The 13949-nt window shown below is 44.6% G+C and overlaps 1 protein-coding gene across 1 annotated transcript in view; it reads right to left on the minus strand.

Annotated features, from left to right (window-relative positions):
* Positions 1 to 207: 207 nt before the first annotated feature.
* Positions 208 to 13949, minus strand: part of ONECUT3 (one cut homeobox 3) — an 80786-nt gene continuing 67044 nt past the window's right edge. The window contains exon 2 of the mRNA XM_063290756.1: positions 208 to 3927. Within this exon, the coding sequence (XP_063146826.1) occupies positions 3635 to 3927 (293 nt within the window). The 3' untranslated portion in view covers positions 208 to 3634. The remainder of the gene's footprint in view (positions 3928 to 13949) is intronic.

Genomic DNA, 13949 nt, shown 5'->3' on the forward strand with positions numbered 1-13949 from the left:
GTGCTGCACATCCCACGCTACTGTTCTGCTTGGGTGGGTTGCAATGACTGAGCAGATGCTCAGTACAGATGCAGGGTTCTGGAGACCAAACATTTCTGATGGAAATGCCACAAAGAAAAAAGAAAACACCTGTTTCTTGTGTGCACAGTGAACTAGATGTGCATTGGAGTGCACATGAAACACTGGGGGGGGGGGTGCCAAGGAGGTGAGGAGGATGAGGCCCAGGGGATCAAAGGAAAAATGGCTTTTGTCCCATCACCCAAAAGCTATGACAGTTGCCAGAATCCATCTGATTAAGAGAACTGAGGTAATATCACATGAACTTATGGGACAAAGGAAAACAAAATAGTTTTACACCTTTTGTACAAGAAAAAGGCACTCAGCTATCACTCCAAGTTTCATTCACGCTCTCTAGCTCGCTGTCTCAGGAGGCTGAAAAGCACAGGGGGCCATGGGATGGGAGAAGGTCTGCGACTATGAACTATCTCTTAATGGTGGGTGGCAAGGGGAAGAGAAAGGGGAGGCGCAAATGGGTGTGTTCCAGCACAAACCAGGCAAGGAGAACAAAATCTTTGGTATCAGATGTGATTTTCCAATCACAAAAATCGAAAACTCAAGTGAGGTAGCCTATATTTTCTGGTTCTCACTAAAAATGTCTTTGCATGTTCGGGGTCGTTCATTTGATAGAACTATTCCTTTTCTTTTCTTCCTCCCCCTCCCTTCGGTTCTTCTACTAAGTTCAGGCCCCATCATTTTATTTCATCTTTTTTTTTTTTCTTTAGTGAGGCTTCTCAGCCCTTCAATACTTCACAAAATCAGGTATGGGAAATCCACCAGAGTCCTCCTCCATCATTCTTTAGCATCGACAACTCACAACAAGACAAGATGATGCGGTTGGGTGGGGTAGATTTGAAGGGGATGGACGCTTGGGGGCTGAGAGAGATGATTTGGGGGGCTCTTGTCCTCCTGCTGTATCCCCCCCCCTGTGTGCGTGTGTGTTTTGGTAAAACATATCTCAGCATTTGCTATTTTCCCTTTTCCAGATCAGTTTTCTTTGGTTGGTCCAATTCACTTCCTACTCCATCCCACACCCTGATTGGTTGCACCCAATAGTTGAGATTGGGACAAAATCTTTTGCTGAAGATAGGAAATATTAGCAGAGTCTTTTAATTCTTTTTTTCTTCTTCTTCCTTTTCTGCTCAAATGATAAACTTTGACGGTTCTGGGTTTTTTCCCTCTCTCTCTCTTTTTCCATTCCCGAAGGTGCCTAAGGGTCGCTTAACACATTGTCTTCAACATAAAGTGAACGCATAAACCATTGCGCAAAGATGGTACTCTATTACCCGCATCAATTTGATAGTGTCCCATTGAAAAAATAATAAAAACAAAGAAACAACACAAACGTACACACACATACAAAGAATCCCACATTTACCATGGAGATGGCAAGGCTGCAATTCTACAGCCTCTGCGCCTTCTCAAACGCCTTTTCGCTGCCTCCCGAGGCAAAGGAGGGGGTTCAACTTTGCCAGCCAGACACAGAGGTTTAACTGGTGATGCTATTTCTCATTAAGCTGACCGTGTCACTCTCTTTTTTTGTTTTTTTGCCTTGCAAACGCTGCTGATTCATGGCACCGGTCACTACTGAAGTCCTTCTTTCCGAGCGAAAGAGGACTACTGTCTGGTATCCATCTTCTATTTTTAAGGCAAGCTGTTAATTGGCACACACACAAAAAATAGTCACTTATCTTTCGTACGTTGCCAGAATTCCTTTTGAGTTTTTGTAGTTTGTTACTTCCAAGGGGGAGGGTACGGAGCTGGGGCTGGGAAGGGGCTGCGTGTGAGTTTCCTTGGCTCTTCCCCTTGCCCATCTATCTGTTTAGCAATCAGATACACAATCTGTCCCCCCCTCAACCCAACATGCCCAATCTGATCCTTATCGTGTATAATATTGATTCATCTTTTGTCTCCCCTTGCCGCCTTCACATATGTATAGGAGGCAGAAAATGGGGTTAGGAGGCAAAAAGGGAGTGAGGGAGGAGATGGGAATAATCAATCCAAGTTGGGGCTGGCCTTTGGAATGAAACCAATATTGAATGGAAGGTCAGCTGCCGATCCAGTGTCCAGGAAATAAAATTCAGCTCCTACACTTCTTTGCTTTGATTACTTTAAAGCTTTTTTTTTTTAATTACCCGATTTATGTACCTAAAATGTGCTTCATGACCCGCTTTTATTCTAGGTGACACAGTGCAACTTAGCTTTGGATTCCCCACTACTAATTCAAGGGAGAAAAGAGGGGATGTTTTTCGTAACAGTTTGTTTTCCCCCTTGAGACTTTGGCTCGGAATTCCTTTGAGAGGAATCATCAAAAAAAAACAAAAAGTCTTCTTTCCAGTTGAATTTGGTTTTGGTCCATTTCAGACCATGCCGTAATGCGCTTGGCAAGATTTCTGGTGGATTTTCATGGGGACCGCTGGGAGTGTGAAGCCTTCTGTAGAGAACAGGATGTGGAAAAAAGAGGACTGAGCTGTAGGAAATGTACATGAGGACAACATGATAACATTTTGAAGATGTTTTTCTGGAATGGATTTTCATGCGCTTTTCTGTCTTTACTACGATGAATGGTGTGGGTGGGATTGGTTTTTTAAAAAACTTTCTCAGGGCCAATATGCATCCTCGGCTTGCAAACTGAGTAACTCCCCTAACCGCATTCACACGTGCCATCGCTGACTCTCATTTTATGATAAATGATCGCTGCTTGTCTCCGTAGAAAGGATAAATTATTCCCATGTAACCCTCTCCCATGCCTTTTCCCGTATCAGAAGCAGGTCATTATCAGCTTCGCAATAAACGACCTTTCTTTGAAATAGGGAGGGGATACATAATTGGATATTACAGGCCTGGTACGAGTCCTAGAAGTACCCCACAATTCACTTCTATCTCAGTGGTGAAACACAACCCCAGTAGGGAAAATGAACTCATTTTCATTTTCAAAAGTCTGGGATTTAAAACCCAGGAATTAGAGGAAGTCCAATCAGGTGGGCAGGTACATATCAACACATCTCAGTGAGCTGAATCAGCTTAACAAGTTAATAAGTTACCTGGTTCTGGCCCTCCCTTCAATTTTCCAGTGCTGGGCTGTTTTTAAGGCATACACCACACACTTGCTCCTGAGATAGCCAGGACATCTGGGATCAGTATTTTGTTCCCACAATTACAACTTCCAAATCAACTGTCTTGAGAACATCGGCTATTAAGCTGCTTCTTACACCCCATCCCTCTGTCATCGGAACAATATAATACTCTCCTGCTGGGACTACAGGAAGGCAGACATCCCTCAGCTAATCCCAAGGTTTGGGGGGTTGCTCACCAGATGAGGTGATGAAATGGCCCTCCACAAGCTGTAAAGTTTGAATGGAGGCTGAAGCCGGATGCTGCCATGGGATGCCTCTGGAAGACCTGGGATATCCCAGAGGCATCCCGTCTGGAGGGTTGTGAAGTGGGCACAATGCGTGGCCATCACTCAACATGTATGTGTATGCAGGTGAGAGGAGCACACATGGAGAAGGGAATGAGTTCTTTTCTGTGTGGAGTTCAGGGGGATGCGCGGGATGATAGATGATGAAAAAGGGAATCATGCTTTGGAAAAAGTGCTCGTTGATGAAGATGGGACTCCAGGGTTGGTGCCTGGCTCCTCTTGCCAACGGTTCATGCACCGCCGGCGAGCATTCATGAAGAAGTTGCTGACGGTGTTGAGCTCCAGGCCCAGCTGCTGTGAAATGGTCATTTGCATCTCCTTCGAAGGTCGCTTGTTCTCTTTGAAGATGGCAATCAGGGTGCGGCGCTGGAGGTCGGTGAAGACCAGGCGCTGCTTCTTGGGTTGCAGATTCCTGTCCTTCTGTTGCTCCTGCTCTTTACGTTTGCAAGCTACACAGATGGTTTTAAAGAAAAAGAGGGGGAAAAAAAGAAAATAACATGGCTATCAAATTCACGCACATCAAGCTTACTTTCAACTTTTCTCCCCACCCCCACCCCAATACAACATTTTCAATGCCCTGTCTCCAGATAAAGGACTACCCCAAATGACTTTCATTAGAACTGCCTGTATTCAAAAGTTTGGATAAAAAAAAGCATGACCAACATATAGTGCTTTCTGTAAATGTAATCGATGTGTGCCTCTATTTGAGTAAAATATTCTGATTCCATTAGAAAAAGGTGACAATCTTTGATCTCTCTCAGGATTTAAAGATTGCAACAGGCACTATCCATCTGCTTTTTTATAGAGAACTAGAACAAGGCTTTGTTATAAAAAAAACTAAATTGCAAAATATTTGCACTTCAATTCTGTATTCATTTACCACGGTTAGTTCACAGGGCTTTGTCTGAATCAAACCACTGTTATTCCCATTGATATCACAGGTCCCATGATTGCTACACTGAGGGAGCATAATTAGTATTTAAATAGATTTAACTATAAATCCTATCTTGGCCTGAGACAGGCACAGTGATTCCTGAAGAGACTTCTGGGAAACCAGGATTTAAAAAAAAATGTTATCTGTGTTTGTACATTTAAATTGGAGAGATGCTTTATGGCAGTTCTGAAATGCCCCTCACTCCACCTGCTCCATTCAGGAGAGCCAGGGTGGAGGGTGGAGGGTGGCAAAAAATGTATTTGAACAGAGGCTGGATGGTTATCTATCAGAGATGCTCTAGCCAATCCTGTACTGGGCAGGAATTGGACTAGATGATCTCTAAGGTCCCTTCCAACTAAGATTCTATGAAAACGGGAGAAATTGATTGGATATACCAGCCATGAATTTCCCGGTAGTCCCAGAGACTAATAACTCTGTTGCTTTTTAATCTATAAATCTCCTGCAGCTTCCCTAATCTTCCACCTGTTCTGGACTACAAGTCCCATCCACTCCCACTTAATATGGCCAATGGTCAAGGATGATGGAAGTTGTAGTCCCAAACATCTGGAGGGTATCAGGTTGAGAAAGGCTGGTTAAGGTGAGCACTTGGCCTGTTGGTATAGAATGCATGGTTTTTGCATAACATCATTCAGAAAACAATCCAGCTTAGCATAACACCCATAAAGGGAGCTTCTGTTTTTTGTTTTTAAAAGTGGCATCCATCAGGCATCAGGAAAACCCCATGAAGAAGTATTAATACTAAGAAAAACGTGCCCAGAAACCAGCTCCCCTTTTACCCCTCCCCAAACCCTCTGCTCCCATATTCCAGCTGAACATTATCTCCAGGGAACAATCAGTCTGTTCTTAGAAAAACAGTTTTCCCACAAATTATAAATTTTGCAGGTGAGATGCCTGCTCCCCACAGTCTGTGCATCTGGCCACCGTTCACCTGTGCATGACAGGTTCAGTAGGTTTTTTCAGCGCATCAAAACCTCGTGAAGCCTGTTTGATTAGGTGCAACTGTGAGACAGAAGACATCAGAATACATTTTTGTCAAAGGCCTTTACATTCTCTTTCAAAGAGTGTTCTTGTGTCCCAGCTGAAATTTAATTCATGTCCTGTAAAGATAAAAGTGCTGGTTGTGTACCTCCATCAAAACCCCAGCAGATGAATGGACCACCTACCCTATGACCATCAGATGCTTGCAAGGAAAACAAACAAAAATAAACCTTTTTGGCACAAAACAGTAATATTTTCTCTTTTAATTTGTTTTTTTTAATAGATACCAACATTTTAAAAGGAAACTAAAAGGAAAGAAAAATAAACCAATAGCAAAGACATAGATTTGCAAATCAGAATTTGGATCAAAGCATTGGCTACAATCAAAACCCTTTCATTTCCCCTTCCTTTCCCCTCTTCCCTTGCCAGCTTCCCATTGCACAAAATTGATTCGTTCTGCAAATACATTGATGCTGTAAGCCAAGCAAAAACAAAAATCCACCCAATAAATTCAGCCTGTGGCAGATGATGAACAGAAGACAGACATGAGAACCACACAGATTTAGTTGAGAGCGATTGTACCAGCAGAGGTCAATACTGTTGTCCAGGCAGGGTTGACAGAACAAGATAGCAGGATGCAGTCTGCAGCGTTAGGTTACAGACACAATTGGAACCAGCAAGAAGCTGCAGTAGGGCCACGTGGACTGACCTAACCAAGTTTCTGAGCCAACATGTGCAGATTTGCCAGCCTGCTCATATCTAAACCAAATGGGAAGCTTGTGAGTTCATCCAAACCAGAAGGCAGAGAAATAGTTCAACAGCAACACGTACAAATAGTCCTCATTTAGTGACTACTGCATTTAGTGACCATTCAAAGTTATGACAGTGATGGAAAAGTAACTTTACAACCAATCCGCACACTTACGACCTTCACAGGTCTGTAACTAAAGGAAAGCTGAAGCTTTCATAAGCACAGTCACGGTTTCACTCAGCAAGTGTTTCACTTAACGACCGAGTTGCCATCCCAATTGTGGTTGCTAAAGCACAGGACTACCTGTATTTTAGTTTATTCTTGTGGTAGTTCTATTCTTATGGTTCTATTCTATTCTGTTGTGGTGGTACTATGCTATGCTATTCTAGAGGTACTCCTCGCTTACCAACTGCCTTGTTTAGCAACTGTTCAAAGTTAGTAAAGGGTAAAGGTTTCCCTTGACGTAAAGTCCAGTCGAATCCGACTCTAGGGGGCGGTGCTCATCTCCGTTTCTAAGCCTTGGAGCCGGCGTTGTCATAGACACTTCCGGGTCATGTGGCCAGCATGACGACTCGGAACGCCGTTACCTTCCCGCCGAAGCGGTACCTATTGATCTACTCACATTTGCATGTTTTCGAACTGCTAGGTGAGCAGGAGCTGGGATTAACAACAGGAGCTCACCCCGCCGCGCGGTTTCGAACCGCCGACCTTCCGATCGACAGCTCAGCGGTTTAACCCGCAGCGCCACCGCGTCCCTATGTTCAAAGTTACAACTGTTGAAAAAACAAAACAGCTTTGTGGCCAGTCCTCGTTTTTTGGGCATTGCAGCATCCCATGGTCATGTGATTGCCATTTGTGAGCTTCACAACCAGCTTCTGTCAAGCAGAGTTAATGGAGAAGCTGGCAGTAAAATCGCAAGTCATGGTCACATGATGTCTCGCTTAATGACCACAGTGATTCACTTAACAATGGAAGCAGAATTGACATCGTAAGTCTAGCATGGTCACGTGATTTTTTGCTTAGCAACCATGATACTTAGCGACAGAGTTGCCAGTCCCAATTGTGGTCGGTAAGTGAGGACTACATGTTTTCTATTTATTTCAGCATCCAAAACCTGCAGGATGAAAGGCAGGGAAGTCTTGAAGTCATCAACGGGGATAGGAGTGGGACTTTCAGCCTCACATTATCCACTTTGGGGCACCATTAAAGTACTTTAATGGATATTTTATTTTATTCCCCATAAAAAAATATCAGTGAAAACTCCCAGCATAAAGATGGCAAGATGAATCAGAGTTGCTGAGTGTTTTTACTGAATGATCCTACTGAATCATGCTTTTTTCCCCACATTTATGGAGGGGAAAAAAATCTGGCATATATTTTTCTGCAGGGCCTCAAAAGCAAAAAAGGAAAACCTTTCAAGCTGAAAGAGGATGCAGTACCCTGATGGTGGCAAAAGCAGTTTCAGTCCATGGAGAAAGAACTATGAAAGGCTGTTGGCAAACCACTAAACAGAACCTCCATGTTCCAAAGTAATGTAACTTAGAATGTCAGCTGTTGCTGTCCCTTCCCAAACATTTGGTGACTTCTGTTAGTAAAGGTAAAGGTTTCCCTTGACGTAAAGTCCAGTCGAATCCGACTCTAGGGGGCGGTGCTCATCTCCGTTTCTAAGCCTTGGAGCCGGCGTTGTCCCTAGGGACACTTCCGGGTCATGTGGCCAGCATGACTCACAGAACGCCATTACCTTCCCGCCGAAGCGGTACCAATTAATCTACTCACATTTGCATGTTTTCGAACTGCTTGGTGTGCAGAAGCTGGGACGAGCAACGGGAGCTCACCCCGCCGCGCGGTTTCGAACCGCCGACCTTCCGATCGACAGCTCAGCGGTTTAACCCGGATTGTTGTGGCAGGACTCTTGCACATAAACTTTGACCTAGATGTTTCTGATTCACACAATCATACCACAATCATGCCCACACATATGAAAATAGGAAGAGATTGTTAATTTACAGAGAGGGGTATATGGTTCAAGGGCCCTTCTGAGCTGGGCTACACAGTTAAGCTTTGCTGCATATTAAACTAAGACCTGAGACAGAAAGTGCCCGAGAGCATGCACAGAGTGTCTTTCCCTCATTCATGAGATGGACGTCATTCTCCATGAGAAACACTGATGAATATAAATTTTAAAGAGATTCTTTATTTTTTGAAGGAAAAAAAAAACCTGAAGGAGAAGAAGAGGAGAAAAAGCTTTCTGCAGCTTAGCCTGTCTGTTCACAGTTCAATATAATTACTGTTCCGCAGAGTAGGAATCAATAGCTGCTGTAGTCGAATTTACTACATACTGTGGGTCTCCAGAGCTGCAACAGATGGGGCTATTTCATATGCTCATCTCCCCATGGATGATTGCCTAGGCAGTCTTGATCTCACCATCAGGTGATAGCCGGGGGGGGGGGGGGGAGGCAAGGGGAGGCAGCTGTGTTTCTGCAGATATAACAAGGGTTGGGTAAAATAGAAGACCACACTGGATTTTAGCTATGTTCAGCATCTCTCACCAGTGCTGCCTACTCTGACATCAGCCCAGTAGGCTGGCCCCAGGAATTTGCACCTGAGTTTTGCCGGATGCCAGTTCCTATTGGAATTCTTGGAATGAACCAGTAAGAATCCAGCAACACGATACGAATGCTGCTGGTGCAGGCCCCCGATCTGCCTTGTCCAGTGTTCAAGTCATATGCTGAATAGGACAGCTATAAAAATCAATCAAACAAACAAAATCCAGCCAGATGCCTCCAGGAAGCCTACAAGCAGGAGAAGGTGATAGTCCACGGTCTCTGGCCTTTGGTGGAACCACCACCACCACCACCATGTATTGAAAACCTTATCATCCATGGATTTATCTAATTACCTTTTATAATCTTCCAAGTGGGTGGGCATTGCCACATCTTGTATTAATGAGTTCCGAATTTCACCATGAAGACTTTTCAACCTGTCCTGAAGCTTCACCACAGATCCCATTCCATTCCACTTTCCAACATTTTCTGTATCTGTTTTCCCCACCAGTCATTTTATGAATCTTTTATTATTTTATTATTTCTTATTAATTCAACTTCTAAGGCTACTCACTCCCCCAGTGATTCTGGGCGGCTTACAAGAGGGTGAAAAGATCAAAATAGAACTAAAAAATCACAGCAGTAAAACAACTGCAACAAAACAACCACACGGAGGAAAGACTCCGTGCCCAACATTTTAGAAGGTTCCCAGACTGCCCTGGGCCATGGCCTACAGGAAGAGCGAGGTCTTTAAGGCTTCTGGAAAGGACATCAGGTGAGGCCATGCTGACCTCCAGGTGGTGGGGAGTTACGATTCCAAAGGGGAGAGATAGCAACAGAGAAGTCATGTCTCCTGGGTCCCATGAGATGACATAGCTTTACTGATGGGATCCTGAGTATGCCAGCCTGCCCAGCGACAAGCAGCGAAACGTTTCTACCAAAAAGAAAGAAATCCAGTTGCTATGACTCAACCTACAGACAATTCCACCTGGATGACTGAGAATCTTCATCGACAGCCTGCCCAATCTTATAGGATGGGCAAAAACAATTTGAGAGAGACCGTTCTGCAAGTATCTAGGCCCTGTGTCATGATGGGCTTTACAAATGACCACCAGCCCCTCGAACTGCACTTGGAAGCCAACTGGCAACCAAAACAGAGGTATCATAGGAACATGCTGAAGTGTGCCCGTAACTATTGTGTGCCATGTTCTGGGCCAGCTGTAGGTTTTGAATTATCTTCAAGAGCAGTTCCATGTATAACATGTTGCAGTGATCCAAATGCAAGGTGACTAAGGCATGGGTGACAGTGAGTAGGGCCTCCCAATCCAGGAATCTGTATAACTGGTGCACAAGATGAATCTGGGCAAAGCCCCTCCTGGTCATAGCTATCACCTGTTCTTCGAGCAAGAGGTCTGAGTTCAGAAGGAGGCCCCAACTGCAGACCAATTCCACCTAGGGAAGTGCAACCCTATCCAGAATAAAGCTGGAAAACCTCTGGAAGTGGATGGCCAGTGAACTAGCAGCCACTGTATCTTACTAGGGTTGAGCCTAAGCCTCCACTCATCCAGATCCCTAGGCACTGTGACAGAACCTTGATAGCATCACTTGATCACCTGATCCATGCCATTAGATGACTTCGCTCAGCTGCTTCATGGAGATGTTAAATAGGAGTGGGGAGAGCTCTGAGCCCTCAGGAGCCCCACAGTGCAGGGGCCTTGGCTAGAACTCTACCAACAATGGCCCGTGAGAAAGGAGGAAAACCACCATAACACATGGCCCACTCCCAATTCCTGAAGCAAGTCCAGTTGGATACCATGACTGAAATCAAAAGCCACTGAAAGATCAGGATAACTGCACCATCCCCAGCCTGGTCTCACCAGAGATCATCTACAGGTAGTCCTTGTTTAGTGATCACAACTGGGACTGGCAACTCGGTTGTTAAGCACAGCAGTTGCTAAGTGAAACCACAACTGTGCTTATGATCTTACTTCAGCTTTCCTTTGCTTTACAGATCTGCGAAGGTAGTAAATACAAGGATTGGCTGCAAAGTTACTTTTTCATCACCACTGTAACTGTGAATGGTTGCTAAATGAGGCAGCCACTAAACAAGGACTACCTGTATAAGCACAATCAATGTTATCTTTGTACTGAATCCTGGTGTGAAATCTGAAAAGGGTCAAGGTAATCAGTTTCCTCCAGGAACCACTGGAGCTGCATCCTGATCATCTTCTCCAGAACCTGCCCCAAAATGGGAAGGCTGGAAATAAGCTAACACAGTTAGTTTCAGTGATAACTTCTTCAGGAGGAAACACACTGCAACCTCCTTCAAGGCAGATAGAAGCACCCTCTCACACAAGGATGAATTCACCCCTGCTTGGGCCCAAACACATGCTGTCCCCTAGGAGGCCTTCAGCAGCCAGGAGGGACAGAGATCTAACATACAGGTGACCACCCTAACAGCTCCAAGAACCTGTCCACTTCCTTCAGCTTTACAGACTCATCCTGCCAGATAACAGAGCAAGGCTGTGCCTCAGCCAACTCAGAAGGACCAGTCCAGCAACAGTCCAACTCGGAGCAGATTCAAATAATTCTATCCATCAGATGCCTAGAATAGTGCTCACAACAGCCCTTCAAATGTTCTTCTGACTCTTCCCCACACACACACACACACAGGGTCACCCTAAATAGGGCTGCTGGGCAGTAATCTGCAGATGCAATAAAAACATGTAACTACTCTTCCCCCCACAACACAATCCCTAATATAGGCTCTTACATGTGTTTGGTCAGACTCACTCTTTGTCTTTTTCCATCTCTTCCGTCCATCTCTTCTGTCGAGCTCCTCAACAAACCCCAAAGCCTTTGGATGGATGTATAGGAAGAGGTCACTCAGGAGTAATCTGACCCTAATTCTCCCTCACTTCCCTTCACCTGCCTTTCTTTTCAATGAGAAGTCCCCAAACCTTATGACCTTTCCTTATAAAGGGGTTCCTGCAGCTTCCCTACCATCTGGACCCCTAGACTGAGGTCCTTCCTCATCAGAGAATCTGAGTGTTCAGAACACGCCACACATATTGGCTCACTCATGTTTACAACCACAGACTGGTAAGATAAATGCAGACATAATGGGAATTGATTGGGCAAGAGGAACACTAAACATAGCCTAACAGGAAAATAGGACGTGGGGCTATAAGAGGAATCAGCCACAGGTTTCTGAAGAAGTGGATTTATGAGATCCACTAAAATAAACTGAGCCCTCAGGACATTAAAAAATGTGACTGTCAGCCCTTTGAGGTCATTCAGATAAGAAACACATCCAGAAGTACTAGCTCTAACTTTATTGTAAGGTTACATTAACGGAATCTTGCAAGTCTGAAAGTACATCTCTCCCCCCTCGCCTTTACAGTCCAGGAAACTAGGAAGAGTCCCTTCCAAGAAGTTTGCCATGCCCCCATTCCTTCTGTGGACTCAGCTGCCACTTGTCTGATCATTGCCTAGTCTGTGGCTCTTCCTCCTGTCTCCCAAGGTCATTCCCACACACTGCTACAATGACATACATAAAAAATAGGTGGAGCTTCTATTGTACCATCACAGCCACCATCTGGACTTTTTTGATCACATCCCGTGGACATCCCTGTACATGGTAGCAATGAGTATTTGCAGACTAGTCTGCTGGTATCGTACCTATTTTGTTTCACTTAAAGATCTGCACAAAACCTGACCTGAACTTTGCTTGGATACCCCTATCCAAGGCCAATGGAATGTTTCCATGGCAGAAGACTGAACGTCCTCCACTATTCAGAATAGACAGGCAAGTCTACAAAAGGGGCAAATTGTGTGTTGGATGAGGGCTTAATACTCATACCCAATGTTTTCTCTATAGATGCAACAGCTGAGATTCTCATTCTGAGCTTCTAACTTCTCATGGAGAAGGAACTTAAAAGCTATTTTAAAGGGCCTAGAAGATTGGGATACTGGAGCAAGCATAGATTGGGGACAGAAAGACAAGATGCAGAATCTGGGAGTGGGAACCTAGATGTATGGTGGAAGCCACAATGATGTCACATGCATCATGTTATCATCAAGCAAATGAAGCTAATCATGTAATCTGAGGAACTGCCTGTCTCAGTTTCTGTCCACCCGGTACGTTCCAGGTCCCCTCGATTAAACATTATCGTCTTATTGGACCAAGGAAGCATGCCTTCTATTGCTGCCCCTGTCCTGTGAAACAGTATCCCCACCAGAGATACATAGAGTGCCCACTCTCTTGGGGTTCAGGAAGGCCCTCAGGACCTGGCTCTGTTCGCAGGACCGGGAGTAGTGTCCCTGTGGAGCCCCTATCAGGTTTTGGCTGTTTTTATTGATATGGTTGTTCTTCATCTGGGCTGTCTTACGTGTTTTTTAACTGTTTTTAATTATATATTTGGATACCGTGAGCTGCCCAGAGTCTTCTGGAGGGGTGCCCTTATTAATTTAATAAATAATAACAATAATGTTATATTATAAAAACATAACCCAGCCTTGAGTTGTACAAAATAAAGGTGGCACATACATCAAATAAAACCAACCAACCAACCAATCAACCAATCAATAGTACCACCCTTGCGTTATTTGCATCACTTACATGATGATGATGTCACAAGACCGATTATGTCACTTGCTCTCTTGTAGACACCCACGAATGGGAGCCGTTGCATCCACCCTCCAATCTCTCTCCTCAAAACTCAATCACAAGCCTAATATAGTAACTACAACCTGGATGGGTGTTCTTTCAAGAAAAAGCCTGGGACAGATTCACAGATTCACTGCCACCAACTGCCTTGGCTGTTTCTCTTTCAAGTTTCATTGCAGGAAGAAAAAAAAAAAGCCTCTGTGGAACTGCTTCTAAAGGAGGAGGATGGTATAACAGACACAATCAAAAGCCTTGCTGTTGATAGAGGACGATTATCTCCCTGCATGAGCTCTTCTAAGCATTTCACTAAATATCCCTGATTTTAAGGGCAAAGCAATTCCTCCATTGTGCCGGCAAATGCACTTGTGTTTTTTTCCCTCTGCCCTCTGGTGGCAACCGAACCTGTAATTTTCTCTCCCTCTCCCTCTTTTATTTAAGTGCTGGTGATTTGGAGCAACTACAAAAGATAGCCAGGGAGGAGAAGGTTCAATTCACACCTGCTGGTGGTAAGTGGGACGAGGGAGCAACATGCACAAACAGCCCTCAGCTTTCCTTCTGTGGGTTGATGAAAAGAA

This window comes from Candoia aspera, chromosome 1 (assembly GCF_035149785.1).
Source record: "Candoia aspera isolate rCanAsp1 chromosome 1, rCanAsp1.hap2, whole genome shotgun sequence".
In the NCBI taxonomy this organism is placed as follows: domain Eukaryota; kingdom Metazoa; phylum Chordata; class Lepidosauria; order Squamata; family Boidae; genus Candoia; species Candoia aspera.